The sequence below is a fragment of the Amblyomma mixtum genome, chromosome 10 (assembly GCF_055824585.1).
Source record: "Amblyomma mixtum isolate Tamu chromosome 10, ASM5582458v1, whole genome shotgun sequence".
NCBI lineage: Eukaryota > Metazoa > Arthropoda > Arachnida > Ixodida > Ixodidae > Amblyomma > Amblyomma mixtum.
The window spans coordinates 187,502,398-187,528,715 of NC_143021.1; the positions used below are offsets into that span (position 1 = coordinate 187,502,398).

The 26,318-nt window shown below is 46.8% G+C and overlaps 2 protein-coding genes and 1 pseudogene across 2 annotated transcripts; 1 reads left to right on the plus strand and 2 right to left on the minus strand.

Moving 5' to 3' along the window:
* Window positions 1-8,349: 8,349 nt before the first annotated feature.
* On the minus strand, window positions 8,350-9,561 carry LOC149327979 (uncharacterized). Its single transcript, XM_089563664.1, has one exon. It carries the CDS (start codon window positions 9,559-9,561, stop codon window positions 8,350-8,352), a length of 1,212 nt encoding a protein of 403 aa, XP_089419790.1.
* Window positions 9,562-10,040: 479 nt separating this feature from the next.
* On the minus strand, window positions 10,041-10,915 carry LOC149327980 (uncharacterized; annotated as a pseudogene).
* A 7,280-nt stretch (window positions 10,916-18,195) lies between these two features.
* Window positions 18,196-25,869, plus strand: LOC149327981 (uncharacterized). Its single transcript, XM_089565016.1, has 7 exons — window positions 18,196-18,223; window positions 18,307-18,345; window positions 19,672-19,758; window positions 21,455-21,702; window positions 24,479-24,638; window positions 25,193-25,318; window positions 25,850-25,869. The coding sequence occupies exons 4-7, from the start codon at window positions 21,478-21,480 to the stop codon at window positions 25,867-25,869; spliced, it is 531 nt and encodes a 176-aa protein (XP_089421142.1). The 5' UTR covers window positions 18,196-18,223; window positions 18,307-18,345; window positions 19,672-19,758; window positions 21,455-21,477.
* The last annotated feature ends 449 nt before the right edge of the window (window positions 25,870-26,318 follow it).

Here is a 26,318-nt window from a genome sequence, read left to right on the forward strand (position 1 = left end):
CAGCGCTGACCATGCGCTTATATAAGAGATACATATAGCTTAAGAAAAAAACGTTACATCGTCTGCGGCAACTCGCATTGGAAGAAGGCACTGCGCCTCCACAGTACTCGTTCTCTCCCTTTGCCTAGCTCTCTTTGATGCTCTGCCGCTGTTTTGCTCTCAATTAGCATTGCATTGGCTTCACGTATTAATATCGGTTAATCGTCTTCATATTGACTACGGTTATAGATTTCAATCACTCTTTTACATTTTTCTTATATAATTTCCTTAATTAATCGCTTTCACTCTGATTACACCCATTTCCGCCTCTCACGCATTTTGCTTTTTTTTTAATTTGGGGCCAATGCTGCTTTCCCGCCCACATATGTCTTCGTCCAGCGTATTCGACCATCCAATGACTTCTGCTTATAATGAATTAACTATTAATTAATCTATGTGAATCAAACTTTTTGTTCGATTGACTATCACTCATCAAACACATTTCAATACATTTCAAACTATATTTTCGCTCCTTTGCCTATTTTCCCACTATTTTGCCGCCAATGGTTGTTTTCCTGTGCACACGTGTTCCTCACTGCTGAAGACTCCTGTATTAACCAATGGCTAGTTTCGGAGGTTTTTGTTACCCAAATGTAATTTTTAGTATTGCGTATATGAAAATTGGAAAATATCCTTGAACAACCTACTTTCTCGAACAAAAAACTGCAATAAATATGTAATCAAATGAAAAGTACTATTGTAAACTGAAGTGTTGCATGACCTACATGTCTGTCATTACAGTAGTTTAGGTGCGTTTTTCTGGACACCTTAAACACTACTGCCAATGGCGTTGCTGAACTTTTCCTGACTGAAAACTTCTGGCCAAAGTATAATTTACACGACTACCATAACTCAAACAACACTTGTCATTTTTTGCAACATCAGTTTGTTTGGTACAAGAGACAAGATGTGTGACCTCTGAACACTTTAAGCATGAAAAAAATACTTAAAAAAACACACTCGGACACGTAACTGCACTCCCATTGCAGCAAAAAAGCAGTCAAAACAGAAGCGTAAAGTGTCCTTTTGTGAGTAGTCGATGGTTTGATAGCCCACTGTCCGGTCAGGAATTATGGTTGATGAAGTTCACCGGTCAATGATCATGGTCAAAAACAAATGACGATTCGGGAGCGCTACAGCTCTTCCCAACCATGAAGAAGAGAGCTGACATTTCTTTTTGACCACCGTCAGTGACCACTGAACTTCACCTACCTTTTGTGTGCAGTATGCTTTGTGCAGCCCATTTTACATTGCCCAAACTGGCACTGATGTTTGAGCACTAGCCTTATTTGGCGAGTGCTTTAATGTCATCATAAATGATAAGCACCTCCATTTTTTGAGATCATTATGTAGTTCTTATGACCGTGTAACTTTCCTGTATTTCAAGAAGCCACAGTATTATTTTACACCGTTTTTCTCACTGTTTAAGAATAAGTTGCAGTGCATCATATAGCCTCACTTTGGTTATGAAAGCGGCCACCGCCAGAAATACCAATACCATTTGATTTCTGTTTTCTAGCATATAAAAAGCGCTATTTTCAGTGAAAGCAAACAGGAAAACTTAAATTTTTGTGATTTCTGGGGTTCAACGTCCCGAAGTGATACTCCATTTCAAATATGAGTTGCAACGCTGTGAAAGGTACGGAATTAGTCCACATGAAAAAATAGAGCCATGTTACTCCACGCTTCTTCTGAGCCTGAGGGGTCTAAGACACGAGAAAGCGACAGCATTTCGTCAGCAGTAAGAGTGCACATAATCAGGTTCATGACGAATTTGTCATGTCTCATGCCTGAAGGCAAAGCATTTATTACTTTTCGCTCCCCACAAGGAACACAACACTTTTCGATTGCGGATGTAGAGAGTGCAAACAAAAGCTCTAGCTTTGGCAGCGTTGCACAAGATGTATGAAACGGTGTATATAGGTGCGAAGTCTATCAATTTACATTCTCCTATTACATAATTCTTTGGAATCATGTCAATTGCGCATCACTTCAAGTAGTTATGCTGCACACCTGATATTCACTGATATTCACAATTCATTTTAATGCAGCTTCGTGTGCTCAATACTATAATGTCTGCATTCTGTTTTAGACTGTCAAATAGTAAACAACTTTGATGGGAACAGGAGGGTCTTTGGAGGCGCAGCTGCGGCCCTGCCAGCATCATTTGGGTGGCCCTGAAAAGGGCCGTTATCTTCAAAGCTGACGCTTTCCACAGATGAGGTTGTAGGAGATGATGCACTCAACACCAATGGCTGCAGTGTTGTGCAGCTGAACACAAGGCTGGAGGTCCATTCTCTGCTTATTTCAATGGAAGCAGAATTGATGGAGATATATCAGGTTGCTCCCTCTTCATACAGGCACATATTATTACGGGGGGTTAGCCCGGCGGCAGACGGTACAGGCCACAGTCAGAAGGCGCACCTAGCAAAATCACTCCAGCACAAAACTGCCACGTCCTCGTCGTCGTTCACTGCCGAACGTCCCAAAACAACGTCGTCTTCTCCTAGCAACTATGCACCGTAACACTACCCCCCCTCCTCCGCCGGGCGGAAGGAAGCACAGTCCCTGGGTGTCCTAAGATGGTGGGTTTGGATGGTAGGGCTTAAGACGGGCGACGTGTACGAGCTGTGTGGAGGGGGCCGCAAGAGGAGTGTGGGGTTGCAGGGGCGCGATCTCGTAGGTCAGATTGCTTAGTTGCCGCAAGATGCGGTAAGGACCAACGTAACGAGGCAACAACTTCTCACACAGGCCCACATGACGCGCAGGGAGCCAGAGGAGTACGAGGGAGTCGGGAGGGTAATGGGCGTCACGGTGATGAAGGTCGTACCGTCGTTTTTGAGCGAGTTGTGAAACGTCGAGGCGATCTCGAGCTATTTGGCGGGCGGCGTCAGCTCGGGCAATGGCGTCACAAGCGTAACTGCTGGTACAAGGGTCGTGAGGCAGGAGGCTGTCGAAGGGTAGCAACGGGTCGCGGCCAAAGAGCAGGTAGAAGGGGGAGTAGCCGGTGGTATCGTGGCGTGTGGAATTGTAGGCGAACGTCACGAAAGGTAAACTGACGTCCCAGTCTCGATGGTGGTCTGAGACATACATAGACAGCATGTCCGTCAGGGTGCGATTAAGACGCTCAGTAAGGCAGTTCGTCTCAGGATGGTAGGCCGTCGTGAACTTGTGGCGGGTAGAGCAGGAGCGCAGAAGGTTGTGGACCACTTTAGAAAGAAAGCAGGGGCCGCAATCCGTAAGCAGTTGACGAGTAGCGCTGTGAAGTAGGACGACGTCATGGAGAAGAAAGTCGGCGACATCGGAGGCACAGCTGGTAGGGATAGCGCGCGTGATAGCGTACCGGGTAGTGTAATCGGTCGCAACGGCAATCCACTTGTTCCCGGATGTTGATGGGGGAAAAGGACTAAGCAGGTCGAGACCAACACGGAAAAATGGGTCAGTCGGGATGTCGATGGGCTGAAGCTGGCCACTGGGTGGAAGTGGGGGCGTTTTCCGGCGCTGGCATTGATCACAAGCAGCACCATAACCACGGACAGAGCGGTAAAGGCCAGGCCAGAAGAACCGCCTGCGCAAGCTGTCGTACGTGCGTGACACGCCTAGGTGCCCGGCAGTAGGAGCGTCATGTAGTCGGGCAAGGACTGTGGAGCGGTGATGGGTCGGAACGACGAGCAAGAGGTCGGCGCCATCTGGGTGTATATTGCGCCGGTACAAAATATCGTGATGCAGCACGAACATTCGTAGAGCAGGATCGGAAGGGTCGCTGCGGAGGCGGTCGACTATGAGGCGCAGAGATGGATCACGGCGCTGCTCGTCACCAATGTTCAGAAAGTCTGATACGGACAGTACACAGTCTTCGGTATCACGGGTGTGGGAATCAGGAGGATCGACAGGATATCGGGACAGACAGTCAGCGTCTTGGTGCAGCTGGCCGGACTTGTAGACAACATTAAATGTGTATTCTTGCAAACGCAAGGCCCAGCGACCCAGACGGCCTGTAGGATCTTTAAGGGAGGAGAGCCAACACAAAGCATGGTGATCCGTAACTACGCAGAAGGGCCTTCCAAACAAATAAGGGCGGAATTTTGTTAATGCCCAAACAAGAGCAAGGCACTCCCGCTCCGTAATGGAGTAGTTATCTTCGGAAGGAGAGAGCAGGCGGCTGGCGTAAGCAATCACACAAAAGTGCTCGTGTTGGCGCTGCGCAAGAATGGCGCCAATACCATTGCCACTGGCGTCTGTGCGAAGTTCCGTAGGCGCAGATGGGTCGAAATGGGCCAACACAGGTGGAGCCGTGAGGGCCACAACAAGTGCCGTGAAGGAGCGAGCTTGGTCAAGGCCCCAGGAGAAAGGGACATCCTTCTTCAGGAGGGTGGTAAGGGGACGTGCCGTGTCGGCGAAGTTCGGGATAAACCGGCGAAAATACGAGCAGAGCCCGAGGAAACTGCGCACATCGCTCGTGGAACGGGGAGTGGGGAACTCACGAACGGCACGAACTTTGTCAGGGTCGGGCTTTACACCAGACGCATCAACCAAGTGGCCGAGGACCTTAATTTGGCGCTGGCCAAAGGTGCACTTCTTGGAGTTCAGCTGGAGACCAGCGCGACGGAAGAAGGCAAGGATAGTAGCAAGATGGTGTATGTGGCTTTCGAACGTTGAGGAGAAAACGACAACGTCATCTAGGTAGCACAAGCACGTTGTCCATTTGAAGCCACGCAGAAGCGAGTCCATCATGCGCTCGAAGGTGGCAGGAGCGTTGCAGAGGCCGAAAGGCATAACTTTGAATTGGTACAGGCCATCGGGGGTGATAAAGGCAGTCTTCTCACGATCCCGTTCGTCAACAGTGATTTGCCAGTAGCCTGACCGGAGATCAATAGAAGAAAAGTAGCTGGCACCATGTAGACAGTCGAGGGCGTCATCAATTCTCGGAAGAGGATAGACGTCTTTCTTCGTTACTTGATTAAGATGACGATAGTCGACACAGAAGCACCAGCTGCCATCTTTCTTTTTGACCAACACTACAGGGGATGCCCAAGGGCTGCTAGAAGGCTCGATAATGTTGTTCGCCAGCATCTTGTCCACCTCGGTTTGGATGACATGGCGCTCAGGAAGAGAGACACGATAGGGCCTTCTGTGTATAGGGCTGGCATCGCCCGTATTGATGCGATGGGTCACGACAAAGTTTGGCCAAGAGGACGATTCCCGAAATCGAAGACATCACTGTAGGAAGCTAAAAGGGCGCAGAGGGCGTTGGCGTGGTCAGGTGGCAAATCCGCCGCGATCATCGAAAAAGTAGGGTCCGGGCGTGAAGCGGCCGAGCGGGGAAGGGCATGGAGATCAGCGTTAGGCTCAGCTGTTAGAGCAGAAACTGTACATTCGGCCAATGGAACCAGTTCAGCGAGTGCGATGCCACAGGGTAAAACTTGGGGAGAGAGACTGAAGTTCAGAATCGGAAGGTAGGTGCGGTTGCCGGTGACGGTCAGGACTGTGTGTGGAAGGATGACGTTACGCTGGAGGACAACGTCCTTGATTGGGTACGTGACGTAGACACCATCAGGAACGGCGGGAAACGGGGACATAGGGACATAGACTGCAGCGTCACGCGGCAAGCGAGTAAATTCAGCGGCACGTAAGCGAGGCGGCTTGGTATCGGCGCTTTCGGAGCAGAGCGGCAAGTCCAAACGAAGAAGGCCAGTGGCGCAATCAATTAGAGCCGCGTGCGTCGTTAAAAAGTCGATACCGAGGATCACATCGTGGGGGCAATGGTCGAGGACAGTGAACGCAACAGGGGTTGTACGACCAGCAATGGAAACACGCGCAGTGCACAGTCCAACAACGGCAGCAGCACTTCCGTCGGCGACGCGAACGGCTGAGGAAACGGCAGGTGTCACAACCTTCTTCAGACGACGGCGAAACGAGGAGCTCAGGACAGAAATTTGGGCGCCAGTGTCAATAAGCGCGGTAACTGGTGCACCGTCCACGCTGCACACAAGAATCTGTAAGAAACCATATGTCGTGATGCATGTCAAGGATTATGGCCGTGCGAATGACACGTCCATCCTAGACGTTCTGGAAGAAAGCTTTAATGAATTTGAAATAGCATCCAACCGCGAAAGTGTAGAAGAACTATGGGACCGACTTAAAGGCATAATCAAATATTGCATAGATCATTTTGTCCCCACACGTATAAGGAAATCACAGCAAAAAAATCCATGGATAACTAGGAGCATCATACACCTTAAGCTTAAGATAAAAAGGTTAAGGAAGAAAAAAAACAGGGCAACAGAACTTTCAATAACCAAACAAATGCTAAAATCTGCATTGGTGGAGTCGAAGAAAACGTTCTTCAATAAAACGCTTACAAACTTCCTTAAAAGCTCGCCACAAAAGTTTCGGCGATATTTCGCAGATCGAAAGAATGAAATAGAACAGATAGTGGATGGCGACGCAGTTGTGACAGAAAAGAAAGATATTGCAAACGTATTTAATCATTTTTTCCAATCAGTTTTCACGAAGGATAGATGTGACAGTGACGGTGATCCTTTAGTCTGTGCAATACAATACCCAATGGAAGACCTACGCATTACAAGGGAGGGCGTGTTCCAGCATTTGCTTAGGTTGGATGCAAAAAAATCGTGTGGCCCAGATGAAATACCTACGGTATTTCTTCAACGGTACGCTGAATGGATGTCGTATTATTTGCAGCTTTTATTCGAAAAATCTTTGCGGGATCATTCAGTACCTCAGGACTGGCGCGATGCCACTGTTGTTCCGATATTTAAAAGTGGCAATAGGCTATGTGTAAACAACTACAGACCGGTCTCGCTCACTTCTGTGTGCTGTAAAGTCCTAGAGCATGCAATAGCAAAACATATTCTGTATTTTTTAGAAAAAAACGATTTATTATGCCCAGTTCAGCACGGTTTCCGATCTGGCCTTTCGACGGTGACACAGCTAATCGAAACTGTACATGACCTTTGTACAGCTGCAGATGAATGCCAACAGGTAGATGTTGTATGTATAGACTTTGCGAAGGCATTCGATAAGGTTGCACATCATAAACTACTTTCCAAATTGAGGAGCCTAGGAATTAGTGAAAATGTAGTATTGTGGATTCAGGCATATTTAAAAAACCGTTATCAAAGGGTCAGAATCGGGAAAAGTGAGTCGGGGAAGTGTGAAGTTGTGTCTGGAGTGCCGCAGGGGTCTGTTTTAGGCCCACTTTTGTTTTTATTGTATATTAATGATATTCCGTCTAGTATTAACCCACCTGTAAAAATTAAACTATTCGCCGATGATTGTTTAATTTACACGCGTGTAGCCTGCACGGAAGATCAGATCAAACTAAATAAATGCCTACAATCATTAAACTCGTGGTGCCAAAGATGGGGCATGGTAATTAACTACAATAAATCTACATACACTCACGTAACTAAAAAACAGAACGTTATCAGATTTGAATATAATATTGGAGAAAATACCTTGGTCGAGGTGCAGAGTTTTCGGTACTTAGGGGTGACAGTGACGCATAATCTAGACTGGCGTATTCATATTGAGAATATCTATTCAAAAGCGTACCAGAAGCTTTGCTTTCTTAGGAGAAAACTTCCAAACGCAACTAGAGAAATTAAGTTAGTCGCCTACAAAACGTTTATACGACCAGTTCTGGAATATGCGAATGCTGTGTGGAGCCCTCACCAAAAATGCTTAAAAAAGAAGGTAGAAAGAGTACAGCGGATTTCAGCACGTTTTATATGTTCAAAGTATCGCCGTACTGACTCGGTTACAAAGATGATGCAGCAGTGTGAATTGGAAACGCTGGAAATTAGAAGAATAAAACATAGACTCAAACTTTTTTTCCAGATAATGCAAGGGACATTAAAAATAAATAAAGAACATTATGTGAAAGCGCCTCTAAAACGTGGTTCCCGGAAAAACCACAGCAGGGTACTACAGCCTATTAACACACGTACGGATGTGTACCGGTATTCTTTCTTCCCTGACGTAATTGAAATGTGGAATAAATTGCCAAGTGATGTTGTGGAGAGTATGAACGTGCAACAATTTGAGCTAGGTGTTGATACATTTTTGAGAAATGGTGTACAAATTTTGAACTCTGACTCATGATTGATCATTTATGTATTTGTTTTTGTTCCCTCCCTGTAACGACCCTCATTTGAGGGTTAACAGTATTACCAAATAAATAAATAAATAAATAAATATCGAGAAGGTTGCGGCGAGGAGCGAGGGTCAGGAGAGGATTTTCGGGCCGGGTCATCAATGCAGCATCACCTCCGGGAGCTGCATTGGTTAGTTTTCCGAGTGAGAGCCAGGTAAGGGTGGGGTGGACGGGCGTCGAAATTGCGGCGAACGAGAGCAGCGGATCTGAGGGGAAGGCGAGCGGCTGGACCTTCGCGGGGCCGAAGTGTCGAAAGCGTGCGGAGACTCGGCACGAGAAGACGTCTGGCGTGTTTCGAAGCCGGCACGGCGATCATAATTGGAACTAGGTCCGTAGTCTGCACGACGATCGTAAGTGGAACGGAGGTGAGGTGGTGAAAACCAACGGCTGCGGCAGTGACGGGAAATGTGGCCGACACGCGAACAGGTGAAGCAGATTGGGCGGTCGTCCGGTGTGCGCCAATCCGCAGGATTCCGGTAGCGGTAACGTGGTAGTACGGTCGGAGTCGGTGAAGCAGCAGCAACCAGTGGAGCGGTGTTTGGCAAACAGGGCGACGCAGACGGCAGGCCAGAATTGAGGCCCACGTTCGGAAACTCCTGGCGAACGACGGCCTGGATCAGCACAATCGTAGAGTCGGCCGGTTGAGGGGCGAAGGTGACGGGAGTCATAGCTTCCAGTTCTCTGCGGACGATTCTAGTTAAATTGGCAGGATGGGACGGTTGTCGCAGTGTTGGCAGGTCTTCGCAGGAGGATGTCGCCGCAGTGTTCGGAAGGCGATCAAAACGAGAAGCAATACGGCGATGTTTTGCCTGCTCGAATTGCCGGCATACCTGGAGGACGGAGTCAACCGTTGCACAATCTTTACAAAGAAGAAGGTTGAATGCATCATCAGCAACCCCCTTCAGGATGTGGCCCACCTTGTCGGTCTCTGGCATGGCGCTGTCTACTTTTCGGCGCAGAGCGAGGATGTCCTGGATGTATGAGAAGTATGACTCCGTAGACGACTGTGCTCGAGAAGCAAGGGCTTTTTTAGCACCCAGCTTGCGTCCAATTGGTTTGCCAAATAAGTCTCTGAGCTTTTCTTTGCAGTTGTCCCAAGAGGTGAGGTCTTCCTCATGCGTCTCAAACCAGACGCGCGCCGTGCCCGCCAGGTAGAAAATAACGTCAGCAAGCATGAGCGTCGCGTCCCAGCGGTTGTGCTTGCTGACTCGCTCATACATGGCGAGCCAATCCTCGACATCGACGTCATCGGTGCCACAAAAGGTGCCTGGGTCGCGAGGCTGCGCCACGACAACGGTCGGCGCTGGTGGTGATGCTGTGGCCGGAGGTGGGTTGGACGGCATAGTGATGGCTCGAAGCTGACGACTGCTGCGGAGGTCCAGGGCAGGGTCCCGGTGTGATACCCAGCACGACCTCCACCAAATATTACGGGAGGTTAGCCCAGCGGCAGACGGTACAGGCCACAGTCAGAAGGCGCACCGAGCTAAATCACTCCAGCACAAAACTGCCACGTCCTCGTCGTTGTTCACTGCCGAACGTCCCAAAACAACGTCGTCTTCTCCTAGCAACTATGCACCGTAACAATATTTCTTCATGCGGAAATAGCAATCTGATCTGTCACAGTGGCTCAGGTGGCCAAGGACATGAGTCCAATCCTGGTTGCTTTTTGATGGAGGTGAAAAGCAAGGCGGCCATCTACTGTGCGATGTCAGTGCACATTAAAGATCCCCAGGAGGTCGAAATTTCTGGGGTCCTTCACTACGGCGTCCCTCTTAGCCCGAGTTGCTTTCCAATGTTAAACCAAACCAACAGCACTCAGATTTCACTCACAGTGGAGTAGAGGAAAAATAACGTGCCCTCGCTTGTAATTAAGCTTCAGGCATCGAATTTGGTCTTTCATGTTTGAGAGAGGCCACATCTTAGCTTCTTCCCCAAGACCACTGTAACGCCTTATATTGAGCCTTGAGCTCTCGATTGGTGTCTTAAAGAAATCTCTGCCATTGGGCAAGATGCCAGCCTTGACACTTTCTTTGAACACAGCAACAATGACAACAGCAGAGTTGTCTACTAAAAAGCAGTCTCCCACTTTCACGTGTTGCTCACTCTAGCACTGATCATTGTACACTGCCTTGCTTCCGACATCCTGCGGCTCAGCTGTGCTAGTGGCTTGTTGGTAGTGCGGAGCATTTTTTTTACCTTTCCCAAATAGCTTTCGAAGGGAAATGCGCTGAATTGATCAACAGGGCCATGGTCTAGGCACTGCTCCGCCAGGTGCACCAAGCTGTGAACGTTGTACACGAGCTGTTTTGCGCCACACAACCTGCCAAACTCCTGAACAAAATACCTGAGCAGGTCCCGGGCAAAACTGTTCCAAGCTACATGGTGCTCAGGGGAAGCAAGTATTCTTAAAGCCACGTGGAGCTGAAGAAAATGCTTATACTGTTCTTCAGTCAGGAGAGACTTGAGAACTACAGGCCCCAGATACAATAAAAACGTCCTGAACTCGGTTGCTTTCCAACGGTCCAGTTCCTCAGTTCCTCTGGGTTTTCGCTGGAAACAACTGGGAAAAGCTTTGGCCGCTTCTCGCAGCCTGTTGTTGAGCTGGCCCCGTTCCTGTCTGCTAAGTCGAGCAGCATGGCCCCGGGAGACCCAATTTCGCAGTAGCCGCCGCATTACTCCCAGGCAGACCAGGTGCATGTATTCGGTGGGAAAGTATGCCACCACGTCAATATCTAAGTTAGTGAATGGTGAAACACCAGTGTGGTGCCGCTGATCTTCCTGAGAGCGAAATGATTGATCACTTCGTTGAGGTGCGTGGAGGTCTGGAAATGTGAGTCTGTTCTCCACATAGCGGCCCTTTTGGCTGCACCTTTCACAAGCATGATAGCCTGCATGCCCAGTTATTGCTTTCACGAAACTTCTTGCCGGGGCATCGCAGATCACAGCAGTCAGTGTGACAGCAACACAAGTTCCTTTCAATACCAAACCGTTACTGCTGAGGCTGTGTACTTCTTTTAAAAAGGGGGAAAGAAATTTCTGGAGGCACGGTGGCTTCCCTGTGCCGCAGTACACGCTCACCATAAATGGTGCCGAATTTTTGAGGTTCGTAACTCGGCAAAGTATTGGCCACAAACCAGTCTGACTACTCTTGTGCAAAGGCAGGCCATCAATGTTGGCTTGCAGCCTAATGTTCTCGGGCACAGGCCCTTGCCCGACTGCTTGCTGAATGCCTTCAGCAAGGCCGAAATGAGCAAAAGTGCCGTTGTGCTCAAGTAGCGCTTTTCGCTGCGTTCGCATTACTGTCCTCGCGTCTTTTGGTAGCTCCTCAATCCCACGACGACGACAGAAGTCAAGCATATCATTGAGGCAAGCATGCGTCATGTTGTGCTTGCTAGCTATGAGCGCCAACTCCTCAGTCGCCGAGAGACTGTGAGTAAAATGCTCACGAGGCTCACCCACGTTCTGAGCCACTGTGGGTGACACATTCTCATCATCTGATTCTTCTGAGCTTGTGGCATTACTTGAACAGTCTGAAACTGCATCATGACTCGAATGATCTGAGGCTGCAGCATCACTTAACCTGCTGCCTGTGCACGATGAGCTGCTCCCTGGTGACGCACGATCAGACTCGTGCACAAACGGTAACGGCGGGTCAGCAGGTGGCGACGGAACAACTCGCCCGCGTTGCTTGCGTTGCTTTGCATTCATGGCGAAATGCAGAAGCTTTGCGGTGAAAGACGAGGACCGCAACAGCTGCACAAAGGGACAGCAGACAGGCAGTACGACCAACACCTCCACACCACAAAAGAAAAACAACGGCGAGCACTCGCGGCATGACTCGCGGGCAGGGTTGCCGTTGGGAACATTTTAAAAGGAGCGAAAACTTGAGCTGAAAGTAGTCAAAAGTAGCCATGCCATTCCATCTTAGCTTTATACGCTGTCGCGTAAAATAAGATGTTCAGCTCATTAATAAATTGAAGTGTAACAAAATTAATCAAAATTATTCTTGCCGGTGTTGTCAAAACTAAGCTTCAAAGAAATTTTTCGAAACTAAACGTGTATTTATCCACCGCTTTACGCATAAACGTAGGGATCCGCTCTCGCTCCCACGTGCGTTCCAAGCCATCCCAATCCATAGCTTGTGGTCATTTCGTTTGGAATGTTTGGAAGCATGGAGGAAACAAAAAATGTTTTTTTTCCTGCATGGTTCCAAACATTCCAAACGAAATGACCACAAGCTATGGATTGGGATTGGCTTGGAACGCACGTGGGAGCGAGAGCGGATGCCTACGTTTATGCGTAAAGGAAAAAAAAACTTTTTTTTTTCCCTCCATGTTTGGAAGTATAAAGCCGGTCGTGGGACGTTTTCTGGTCCCTTCTACCCTTCTAGCCACCATAGACGTTTGGCAGCAAAGCGCGCGCTTGTGAATTTTTATTTCTTCAAGCTTTTTCAAGTTTGGTGGCGGCACGCGTGAGTCACCGAGGGGAATTCAGCCCGAGGACATCATCATCATCATCACCAGAAGGCACTGCTTGCGTAAGTATTTTTTTCCCTTTCATTTTAGTTGTTTGGTTTGTTGGGGTTTAACGTCTCAAAGCGACTGAGGCCATGAGAGACGCCGTAGTGAAGGGCTCCGGAAATTTCGACCACCTGGGGTTCTTTAACGTGCACTGACATCGCACAGCACACGGGCCTCTAGAATTTCGAATTCAAGAAATTCAGCCGCCGCGGCCGGGATCGAACCCGCGTCTTTCGGGTCAGCAGCCGAGTGCCGTGACCACTGAGCCACCACGGCGGGTTTTCATGTTAGTTGTCAGCTAATATTCACTTGTGAAGTTGTCATGAGTGAGGACAATGAGCACGCCTCGTGTGTCGCCCCTTTATCTAACTTGTCTGTAGGCATCTGTCAGCAGATGTCTTTTGATTAACTCAGCGGCGCATTGCAAGGTGTAACTGCGTGTAAGGGTTGGGGTAATATGAAGTAACACACACGTACACGAAGGGAAGCGCTTTTAAATGTCGTGTGTGTTTGTGTGTTCCTTCATCAGGGTGAACGCACTATCCCGGCAAATCTTGTTGGCGCATTGCTTGTTTGTTTCTCACGGCACATCGTACATTTATGTACGTGTATAGATATTATGATCATGATCGCAATGACAGTCGTCACGTGGTTACGGCGCTCGGCTGCTGACTCGAAATACGCGGGTTCGATCCCGGCTGCGGCGGTCGAATTTCGATGGAGGCGAAATTCTAGAGGCCCATGTAACTGTGCGATGTCAGCGCACATTAAAGAACCGTAGGTGGTCGAAATTTCCGGAGCCGTTCTCTGCGGCGCCCCCCATGACCAACCAATTGCCACGTGCGATGCAGTTGAGTGTTTTTCATCGCCAATTTTTGCTTTTGTGAGGCTAATCGCTTGGTTCAGGCATGCATGTCAGACTTCATAGAGTCGCAGCCTGCATGCCTTGTGCTTGATTGACAAATGCTTCCATGGCAGTGTTGACATTGTTGCGTTGCGAGTCTCCGTGCGATGAGAGAAATGTGACAAGAACAGGATGAATGAACACAATTCTTCTGTACTGCCAGAAGTAATGCTGCTCCTGCCAGTGATCGGTTACAGAAAAAAAATTGAGAGTACTTTTTATTTATGTGTGTCCCTTCCCGCTACTGAGAGCCTTGTATTACAAAGTCTAAGATCAGTGTGACTCTACATATAGCGAGTGCTAGTTTCGAGCTCGCTAATTTAACGCGCTTGTTTTCTCTCTTCCTCATTTGGTCATTTCTTGCGTTTTACTGGTTTCTTTTTTCATCACTATGCTCCTGGTAGACTGCACTCAGTTTGATGTTCAATGCAGTGAAGTTGCACGCCACTATTGCTGGCTGTTATTTGGTTCACATGACAACAGGCACAGAAATATTATTTCAATAAGTCCGAAATTGCAGGCGCTCGTTACACTTGTAACTCTCAACTTTCAGTTCAGTTGCGAAGTAGAACGAGATGGTTGTGAGAGTACCTGTCAGTTGTCATGGTAGTGTGAAGTTTTCGGCACCCAAACAGGCAAGTGCCAGCAGAGTATGGCACAGACAGTGTCTGGTAAAAATCCTTGTTTCCCCATTAATTTTTTGTCGTGTTTCCTCTGTGCAGCATGGCAAAACCATTCGCCGTGGTTAAATTTCCACTTGAGGATAACTGCTGTGCAGTCATTCCTGTCAGGTGGCTGACAGAGACGAAAGAGGAATGCTACTGGCCTGTGGCCAGGAGCTCAGAAGTAACGCGCCTCGCAAAAGCTGAGGCCGAGCCAAGTGCTGGAGGCGAGTGGATGCGTTGCCCAGTGGTCGTCGTTACCACTTGCCATAAGTAGTCTTATTGCAGACATAATGATGGTAACCTCATCAGCGATTGTAAAGGCCTCTTTGCTAGATTCTGTGAGTCTGCACCTCTGCATGGCTAAATTACGACTAAGAAGTCATGTTGATAGGCACCGCTTAGGCAGCTGTCAAAAAGAGGAGCAGAATGAACTGTTAGCTATTGCACTTGTAAGCTGATAAACTACTTCTGAAACTCATTAGTGCCTTGTTTTTGAAGACCTATAGTTCCCAGAATTAGTGCTGTACTCAGTATGCTTAATAATATTTAGTACAGAAAGGTTTAGTATGGTAATCTTTTTTTTTTGCTTATTGAAACATTGTTTTGGCACACAAAAAGCACAGACGAGGAAAGAGTACACAATACAAATGCCAGACATCAATTGATGCTTTGCGTTGTGTGCTCTTTCCTCATCCATGTTTGTTGTGCACTGAGACAGTGTTTCATAATGCAAATTCAGAACCAACTCATCCAGCTGTTTACATTTAGTTCAGTTTGAATTGTAAGCCTGTCGCAGTGGCTGAGTGGTCCATGCTGCTGAGCTGAGGGCCCAGGTTACATCCTGTCTGTGGTGAGATGGAGCAGTGCAGAATGCGCTTGTGCTCTGTAATATCAGTGCATGTTAAACAACCCCATGTGGTCTAAATTAATCTGGAGTCTTCTTCTACGTCATTCTTCATAGCTTAAAGCTGTTAAATCTTAGAAATCAGAATCACACTTTTAATTGCAACTAAAACAATGCCTCTGCCACATGAGTGTTTCACAGGCTTTCAAACTGATGGTCTGTTGGCCTGAGTGCTGCTATACAGGCAGCTGAACGGGCATCAAGTCAGCAAAGCAGCCCAGAACAGCGTTTACATGCAGTAGTGCTGTGCACTCTCAAATGGCAGTGTTGTGGTTAGGTGCTGAGGAATGAAGCCACAGCAGTATTATTAGTGAAATTGGAAAAAAAATCCCGGTGCACTTGAAGGGGCTATGACAGGGTCATTCGACATATTGGTGAATTGGTTTTTGAGGAAAGGCAGTTTTGCGCTTCTGGGAATAATATGAAAGTCTGATTCTACTCCTGGAAGTATTAGTACGTGGGGCGCTTTATTTAAAAAAAAATGCGATAGAAATCGTGATCGGGAAGCTGTTCCCACTGAGAGTGGCCACCATATTGAACTGCTCATGTGATGTCACAATAGATGGCAGAGTGTCATCTGCAATGCAGGCTACACTGTCAAAGGACATGTCTCCTTCCTTTTGTGCATAAATGAAGTAGTGGTCCTCTCTCATGCGGGAGTGTCATGAACGTGTTACTCTGCTAAAATGATAAACTTAATGTATGTTTATATTGGCATAGTTAAGGCATGGTTGCACTCGGTGGGCTGGGCGGTATAGGCCTTAGCTGATTGATGCACCAATCTTTCACATTATACCGGTGACGATACCAGCGCAACCAGTGATCGCCTAAAGCCTGCGACCGATGAAACCAACCGGCGGAAGGTCACTCGATCTGTCTTCGGCAGACCAGAGGCTGAGCCGAAGCTTCACATTCAATGAGGCAGTGACCTGAATAGGTGCACTTGTCTGTGCCTGAAACAAAACAAGCGGCTATACTTTATATGTTCATACTTCAACACTGATCAGCTATCAGCTTTGTCAGAAATTTCAGCCAACACCGGCCCGCTGGCCCGTTCCCGCAATGAGTATGCCTAGCGAGTCTGCAGGTTTCAGGCCTGCAATTTCAGCTATAGTGGAGAGCACATTCACAATTTTTGGCAGTCGCATGTGGCCGTCTAGTATGGTTCCTGCAATACTACCCCCAAATCGACGACAGCTTACATCACAGGACGCATGCACATTGAGCAAGTAGCGACAATGTGACTTTGTCTGGTGGTTAATGCTGAAGGCAGCCGGCAGCTGTCGGCGCTGCTTGTGGGCAACAAATTTGGAGCCTTTATTTTATGCAAATGGTCACCAAGCATGCTTCTGGATTAAACAATTTAAAATTAAGTACTGGTCATATCGAATAAAGCATTCACATGTAATTAGCGGGAAGCGGAGATCCTCTAATATCCCAATGTTGGAAGTCACATCCTTGACGCTTCTTGCAGCACTGTTACAGTGTGTGAACAAATAAAGCTACAACTGGTGAGAAACAGAAGAGAAAATTTTTGGTAATGTGAACTTACCTTGCGTCTCATCCTGTACAAATGAGCAATAAACAGCCACTTGTACACTAGCTTTGTAAACAAACACGCTGGGGTGTACATACTTGCAATTTACGAATCGGTGCATTCCTGCAGGAATCTTGACGCACTCATTAATTGTATACACGAGTGATTTGCTTAACAAGCACTGAGAAAAGCGAGTGGAACCTCGGGAGCCTGTCACTGCCGCACAATCGGCTGTGGGTGAAGTGAAATGGAGACAGCAGTGGCTGTTGGTCAGTGTCGGCAGTGAAGTTTTGGATCGCTTCGGGATCTACCGTGGCAGGACTGGGGTGGCAGCGCCGCGTGCTTTCGTGTGCCGGCCATCATTTCCCATGCTCTGGTAATGGCCAGACTGTCCATGGTTTTACAAAAGGGCTTTACCAGCCGAAAAAAATTAGCGTGTTTGACTAACATGTGCGCACACACATGCAGCTTCTCGAGCATCGGCACAGAAACAGCCTTATTTGGGATCGTAGGAGGTTTTGAGTTATTATTGCAGGTCAGTTGCATTGTCTTGAAAGGCACTGCCGTTTTAGGTCATTTGCTGTCGCAGTTTGTAGTGCTCTGGCAATACTAATACCGCTGGTGTTTCAGTCTTCTGCAATGCCGAGTATGAAAGTAATGCACTTTAAACCAGACTGACACAATTTTTAAATCATTGTAGAAGCTAAAGTTTGGTACTTGCATTAAAATTTGGGAGGGTAATCTTTGTTCACGTTTTTCTACTGTGAACATATCATGCATGAGAGCATGCTTTGGTGCCGCTCGAAACAATGCTAGCAACCTTGTACAATGCTCGAGGGCCCTTGAAATCTCGCTAAAGAGTTCCACACTGCTTTGACTCGATAGACTGTATACTCAATGGCCATTAAAACTGCCTTTGTAGCAGCGCTCAGCGTGAGGTGATAGACTATCAGTTTGAGAGCCTTCGAAATGCCTGTCTGACAGGGATGTAAGATGCCTGTGTCATTGCCACACTGTACCTTGGCCTTATATATGCTGTTTGCTACCTGGAAATTACAAATGCCAGAAAGCAAGCATATTTAAACTACGTGCATAATGGCGTGACTTGCAGTGTGGCCTGGTTGTCCTGAAATGTGCCAAATAATTGGTTAGAATACAAAACACAGTAAACTGCGATATAAAATGATCTGGAGCATTTCCTTGTCTATCCTAACAATCGGGCTGCTCTAAGATGTTCATCCTGAACTACCAGCACGATACACTCACAGTATTTTTCTGTGTGTGTGTAGTGTGGTGTCAGTGGATCCCAGCAATGTAAGAAATGTTGCTTTATTTCATATGAAGTAGAATTTTCATGTAGATTGCTCAAGAGTTTTGTTTTTTATTTGTAATCTTTGCAGGATCCTACAAGAGCGCCGAAAAAAAGGTTCGGCGCTATGAATTGACTTCGGCCCTAGAAAGCTCGGCAGTTTCTGGTAATTAAAATTCTCATATTTCTTTATTAATGAGAAATTATTTTGCATACTCAACAAGACGTTCATCTGCAATTCTTTTTTAGGAAATGAGGGCCACAACGATGTACAGCTGCCGTCACCGCGTAAGACATGCATTCTCATTTGTTAAGCCGCGAATTCTCATTTGTTAAGCCGCCGCGGTGGCTCAGTGGTTACGGCGCTCGGCTGCTGACCCGAAAGACGCAGGTTCGATCCCGGCCGCGGCGGTCGAATTTCTTTGGAGGAGAAATTGTAGAGGCCCGTGTACTGTGCTATGCCAGTGCACGTTGAAGAACTCCAGGTGGTTGAAATTTCGGGAGCCCTTCACTACGGCGTCCCTCACAGCCTGAGTCGCCTTTGGATGTTAACCACCTTAAAACTAAAACACCATTTCTCATTTCTATTTAATGTAAGGTCGACATTGTGTTAGTTTTGATTGGGGATTTATGGTAGTATGCTTGCAAAATCTGGGAAAAAACTCCACCGTAGCTAATTGCACTTGCAGAGAAATAGAACGTGCTCAGACTTGGCATCAGCTTTTTACATTTGCCATGCTCTCAGATCAGCAGTGAATCTGCCAGTAACCATTTCGTGGCAAACTCTCTTACCCACGTTAACAGTACTGCGAACAGGTTTCTATTCACATGACATATATTCCGCTCTCTGTTTTTGGTTTCGCCATGACAGTTTCTTTTGTGTCCTTAAATGTACCAGTGCATCATGCTGGTGCATGAGAAATGTAATTATTGAAGTACTATAGACACATATTTAAAAAATTGAAAACTGATTTTTCAGGAAAGAAAGTGGTGCAGTAATTCTCTCGCATTTCGGTGGGCATTCTTAAGGGAAGGGATAAAGGAGGGAGTGTGAGAAGAAAGGAAGAAAGAGGTGCCGTAGCGCCCTGGGATAATTTCAGCCGACTGGGGATCTTTAACATGTACTGACATCGCACAGCACACGGGCGCCTTTTGCATTTCACCTCCATCGAAACGCGCCGCCGCAGTCGGATCACAATGTTCTTTTATGTGTCATAGGTATCTGCATGATGTGACATTGTTTGTCACGTCAACTACTTTTCATGGAGGTGTCGGTTTTGATGGGTTTTGAATTATGAAGTCTTTGTACAGCCTGTGATTGAAACCAAATTAAAATATCTTTTCGGCCAAAGGAAGTGTTACTATTGCCTGGGGGGCATCTCTATATAACCAGGAATTTGTTTCTGTACTTCGTAATTTTGTGTCTATTGTGTTTTAAAAAGATCACCTGTATGCAAAACAGCCTGGCCATGCAACTGTTCTGTCCCTTCTCCAAAAATATCCTGAAGTAGCATTTCTGCATTCAATTAGGATAGAAATGTGACATTGTGGTTGTACACAGTAGTGTGTTCTGTACTTCCTGGATTGCCATCAATGACGCATGTTCATCTTCAGCCCCACCGAATCACGCTGGGGAGAGCGTGCGCGAAAATAGTGCACCACCCAGTGAGCTGGAGGAGTCAACAGCTGGGACTGTTGATGGTGAGATTTTCACTTTGTTTACTTTTGTGCAAAAGGAGAAATGCAAGCCAAACATAGAGACACAGTGAAAGGACAGGACAAATGCTGCTTGTCCCGTCTTTTCACTGTGTTCCTTTCTTTTAATTACACCCCTATTTTGTCTAGTATCAAGTGACACGACAAGATGTAGAAGGTAGATCTGCTTTGCCTTAAAGAAAAACAGAGCAAATTTTAAATTTCTCATTGTACCTGCTGCTGCCGAGCAGCAGTCAACAGGCCCAGAAAGATCTAGAGAATATACTTATTTAGGAAGATATTTGCACGGAGTTCTCCTCAGTGGCTCTTGCAATGGTGCTAGGAGCACATTTCTTGTTTCAAACTATGTGCTTTGAAAGGGGTCACTCTGAAAATCATCACATGTATTTCTCAAAAGCGATTGTATTGAACTAAAGTGGTACTGAAATTTACAACCTAGTACTTCCATTGCTTTCTCCTCTTGTGATTCATAGTGGACTGGTTGTTGTGTGCCCTTCCCAAGAGCTGTATGTTGTGCTTTTGTTTGGTTCCTTTGGATCCTGTTGCCTCTCTCTGCCTACATCACCACCAGGAAGCCACTCCTACGAATTGCACTCTACACAGTAGTCCCATGTTCTGTGCATGTGTTTCCTTACCAGCATAATTTGGTCGCTTCCAGAGGCACACAGGTCAGCAAGGCCCATATTGTAATTTTTCATTGTCTTTCAAAGTATTTTGAAAGTTTATTGGTTGGAAGTCAATGCAGTGCCTTGGATGCAGCGAAATGTGCTGAAAAAAATTAATTGCAATATCACAAAGCTCCCATAGAGGGTGCTGAAGGAGATAAGCAGCCAATAATAGTGGCATGCTCTGAAGGAGGACCTCTTGCTTAGGAAAGAACTGAACAGCCTAACTGCCTTGTGGAGCACATCAGCTGGCTCCTAGTCTTGTCTTGCCTGCAGCAAAATGGATGCGTGGTAAGAGATAAATGTGACCTTGTTATATTTCTCAACGGTTTGGCACGTCCTGTGCATAGCAAGAAACGTTTGGTCCACCTCTTGGTTGCATTTCGCTTGTCAGCTAAGGGCTATAATTCCATAAGGGCTATCTTTGTTGCACTTTTAATGCATTGATTCCTGCCGGCACTTGCAGTTAGAACAGATGTCTACCTCCAGCATTTTGGCCAATGTGGGTGTTGCCGTAAGCAATACTTTCCAAATGGTGCAATGCTATATTAAGGGCACAGGCCTGCTCTGCTTTCTCGCTTCTATTAGCACATGCTTCTCATGACACTGGAAGAATCCATTTGCGACTAACTGCTGCCATCTCTGCCATGGCGCAATAGCAGTGGAAATGCCTAGGAAGCAATGTAAAAATTGGCGAAGCTCATAGACTGAGAAGTCCTTTACACAACAAGGCTGCAGGTTCTGTACTAGCTATCACTCATAGAGCGGCTGCATTTCACCTAGGTGTTTTTCAGTGCATGGTGACATTTATGGCATTTAAGTTAGGCTAGCAAGGAATAGAACATGAATTAGAAGTGCCTGGGAGGATGAAAATTGGTGGAAGTTTAGGAGCATAGTACAGAGTGTGTTGCTGCCTACTGTTAGGCTCATATTGTTCTTTATTGTACCTCAGTGCGCAAATGATATTATTGCGCCCCGGTTAACCCTGCTCTCACTGAAATTGTTGATTGCTTCAGTTGCAGCTACATTGCTGCGAATCATGCGCCTGGTGCTGGAGGTCCGACAGCAGCAGCGCGACATAATGCAGAGGCTACAAAGGCTGGAAGATCACGTGCTGCTGCGGTCGGACCTCCAGCTGGAGCAAAGGACTTGGCCAGTGTCCCCCTCGCCACCGCCTCCCACCCTTGCACTGCCCGCATTCTCCCCCGAGGATTTGGAAAATGCGGAAGCTGCCGTCCAGGATGACAGCGTGGCTGCTGGACTGGTGATGTAATGTTTCTGATAATTCGTGTCTGGAGAAAATGAATGCCTACTAACGAATTGCACGCATAATGTAATTCCGAGGTTTGTGCAGAAATCTTGAGCTCCAAGAGTATTAGCATGCCGTGCTCTGTGAATAACATGCTCTTCATAGATATAATTCCTACTGTTGTGCTGGAGTGTGCTGTCACAGTGTGTTTTGTTAATGTAAATGTCTTGTTCATGAAAGTTGCTTGCTGATATACACACTGGCTGTTTCAGTGAACATTTTCAGGAATTCCTAAGAATAGGGAGTTCAAAATAGAAGAAATATTTGCAGGCACACACGTACAGTTATAGCAGACACTGTACTGCAAACTTTTTCTAATTGTACAATTAACTGAAACCCACTTATTAACTTTTTAATTGACGCAGTTCAGTGGTTAGTGCCAGTGGGGAGTACGAAGCCATAAACGTAGTCATATCTTTTTTTTTAAATAAAGAAAAGCATTTTTTGTAGAAATTCAGGAATTGAGACATTTTTTCCACACGAAACCGAAATTTAGCGCAAGAGGCGCACATGAAGTTCAGTGAAGATGGCGACGTCTGCTGATGACGTGTTGCAGGGCCTACGGTACCAGACTTTAACTGTGTGCTCTACTTTGGTGTGTTGTGCACCTTATTTCGCTCCATTGCTCTAAAAAATAACCCTGCACTTGGCAATGACTATCCTTTTCTTTACACCAAGATGTGGTGTGAAACCATGTATATGAGATGGCACAATACCGCTTGCAGTGCGAACTGGGCACCGTAGCCACTGCAGCGCGTCATCTGCGCTCAATTTCAATTTTGCTTGGAAAAACTAGAATTTCTCAGGTTGCAGGGCTTTTGGAAATCAGTTTTTTGTTTCAAAGGCTGACATTCCATTGCCTTGTATCTCACTTCGAACTCCCCTTTGGCAGTAACCATTGAACTGTGTTAATTAAAAAGTTAATAAGCGAGTTTTAACTAGCTGTATAATTAGGATGCAGTAAATTATGTCCACCACTGCTGAGAGATCGTTCCTCCAAAAAAAAAATTGTTTTCCCATATCGAACTTGCGCTTCTTTAGGAATTTTTGAGAGTGTTCACTGGAACGCCCTGTCGATTCCTTGTGTGGTGAGATTTACTGTTGGAAGCAAAAGTGGTATGCAATGCCCAGCCGGTGGCAGAGCTTGCAAAAACTGCATCACGTGTCGAGACAGCTGTTAGGGGACTCTCTTTATCTGCTCTTTGGCTCCTATCAATTTGTTGGGCTCAGTAGCGGTGCTGAACATGTCGCGCTCGCAATATTGCTTACGGCAAGTGCCAGTTGTCACGTCATGTTTCAGCCACGCAGTGCAAAGAAAATGCGACCTGCGAGACTGATGTCGCATCAGAGCGTTTAGGCGAGAAGGAGCGCTAAACAGCAAACCAAGCTACTGATGCTGGTTCTGTGCGAAGCATTGCACCTGTCACATCTTGTAGTAGCTTGGTATTTGGCGGTGCAGTCACAGGCTTTTTTGGGGCAGTTGCTCTCAGATGGTGTCACTCAATGTCATTCGATGTAGTTTTCCAGAGCTCTGCCGGTGGCCGGTCGTTGCATAACAGACTTGGTTCCAACAAATTTTTTTTCTCAGCCAAATATTTCTGTGTTTACATTATTGTTTTACATCGATCAACAGCAAAAAAAAATCCCCTATGCTTTTGTTGCCAGTGGCTGCCTTTCTTCGTATGTGTTTCATAAGGAGCCCCTCATTTTCCTTACATTTGTCATTTATTGTTGTGCTGTTTTAATTTAGTTCAGCAGTGGACTTTGTAGCTAACATTAGAGATGTTGTAAGGTCTGTTTTACAGGAAGCTGAGCTTTCGGTTAATATAGTGTTGCATGAACTACTGTGAACACAGCTGGAAGTTGGTCCTCTCTCAGCGCGTCTTTAATTTGGGCTAGGTTTCCCAAATAATGGGGCAGCTTTAACCCACCTCTTCCCTGTCTTTTGCTCACATTATGCACATTTCATTACTTAATCTGCTGCCAAAAACAAGCAACATCGTTTAATTAAATGTGGTTGCTAAGCACGCAGCTTTACTCAGGTACTTGGGGATTTAAATAAGCGCCCTTTGTATAGCATTAATTAGACTGCTCAATTTCAGGGTAGTGAGCCCCGCCATGGTGGCTCAGTGGTTAGGGCACTCGACTGCTGAACCCAAAGACTCAGATTCCAACCCAGCCGTGATGGCCAGTTTTCCATGGAGGCGAAAAGCAAGGCTCCCGTGCGCAGTGTGATGTCAGTGGCGCATGTTAAAGACCCCAGGTGGTCGAAACTTCCGGAGCCCTCCACTATGGGGTCCCTCATCATAGCCTGAGTCACTTTGGAACTTTAAGTTCTACAAACCAAATCAATTTTAGCGTAATGGCTGTGCAGAGAAAACACATCCAGCACATATATCTGCAAAAAGCATTCTAGTTATAATATAATAATGTCCAAGATGCAAAGCATAATGGGAAGGAGTTGGCCACCTTTGCTTAATCGCTAAAGTTTCCCTGCTCTTAGTAAACTGGGGAAAAAAAATGTCCATATTGGTGGTGGTGCTTTCTGCTGGTAGCAACTTGTCAAGCTCTTGTATCATACAGAAATTATGCATTATGATTGTAGGTACTCGCATGGGCTGTTGACAGGTAGTCGCACAATTGTCTTAGCTATTCGATTCTGCTAAACTAAATGAAATTATAATTGATGTTTGTGCCTAATAGCTTGTGCACCTGTGGTGTTTCTTTTCAGCGAAAGCAGCTGGTCCGCCTGGGGGGCAAGGGCCTGAGGGAGGTGGGGTCAAACGTAATGACAGCCATCATGGGGGTGGCTGTGCAAAGGATATACAGCCTCCATGGCCGCAAGGGCAAGCGGTCATTTATTGCCCTCAAGCTATGCAAGGTGGCAACAGGTATGTTGTTGCAGTAACTTTTAATTGAATTTTAAAAGATGAGTGGAAGAACATGCACCAGGTTCTGCTGTGCTTTGTTTTCTTTTCTTCTTTTCATTTGATACTTTACCAGTTTTCTTTTTCATTACAGGTGAATATTTTGTTACTGTTTTTATGGGGGTAGTCATCTGCAGTTTTCATCCATGTGCATCTGAAGATATATGAGTCAGCAGATGCCTTTCAAAGAAAGCCCTCCCACCAGTCACATCCATCTCTTGTCATGGATCGTAGTCGTGCCTTGTATCTGCCAGCCATTTGTGCTCCCATATGTTAGTAGTGCAAAGTGGTCGACCGTGATGTCGCACCAGCTTTATACAGTTGGTTAGAAGAGCTTTCAGGTGGATTTTCTCCGCAAGTTGTATTTGGATACTGTAGTCCTTTCATTTTGGCACGCACTTTGAGTAATAACATGTACTTGTGGCGTTTTCTGTTTTCTCTGTTGCTGAAATAATCTTGATTTCTGTGAATGAGCAAACTTTTTCTGGTGGCCTAAAATGAACGCTTATCTTATGCAGATGCCATCTGCGAGAAGACGGGGGCGGATGTGGTGGAAGCGCAGGGGTTTATTAGGAAGTGGTTGCCAGGGTCGGTGGACCGTGGCGGCGGACGCAAAAGGCGTTTTGCCGAAGCGTTTCTGCCAAGTACCGCTGCCGGCCTGGCAACCACTGCGAGCCACTGTGCTACAGCCCCCGGCTCAGTGCCCTCCCTTCCCCAAGCGGCCCCCACCTCCCAGAATGCCCTGGCTGCCTCCCAAGGTCCCGCCTCCCGCGCGGCCCTGGCTGCCTCCCAAGGTCCCGCCTCCTGCGCGGCCCTGGCTGCCTCCCAAGGTCCCGCCTCCTGCGCGGCCCTGGCTGCCTCGCAGGACTCGCGCAACCGCGCGTCCCCAGCCACGGTGCCCAATACAGTAGACTTTCATTAACTCTTTCAAGCACAGAAGTGGAAGGGTCTCTGCTGGAAGGGTCTCTTTTTCATGCTGGAAGGGTCTCTTTATGGCACACGTACCTTTATCACTGTTTATCGCTCAAAATAACGGCACGCTTTTCACTTTCTACTTGCAAAATCACTTTTTGTTGTACTCGGCAAAGCAGTTCTTTCCCTTACGGAGGCACAATGGCACATTCCATGTTTGGCACATCCAAATTGTTCTCAATGGCTGTGCCTTCGTGCTGCAGTTTGCGCATCTGCGCTGTGAGCACCTTGTCGGCTGGTGCCTGGATTCCGCTGTACTGATAGCCAACTCCACAAATGGTGTCGACCTCTTTAGTTGAACAACTTGGTTGTTGGATGACTTCCGCTTTGCTTTAGGGTCCATGCGGGCTTCAGCAGTCATATGTGAGACCAGGCTCCTCCTAAAGTCTTTCAATGACATCTTTTCCGACCCATCGTGTTCGCGAAAAATTATGTGTGTGTTCACTACACAACAGTCAAGAAGGTGAAAAAAGATCCTGTGCCACCACTTGCGTGATTTGCGATCCAGTGCATATTGCCCTTTCATTTGGTCGAATTTGTCCACAAAGTTCATATTCTTGTTGTAATCTTGGAGTGCGCCAGGGCAGCTGACTTTAGTAATTGTCCCATCTTGCTCTTTCCGATTTACTTCAACTTCTTTAAGAGGGGTCGTGGAAATTTGACAACAAGTGA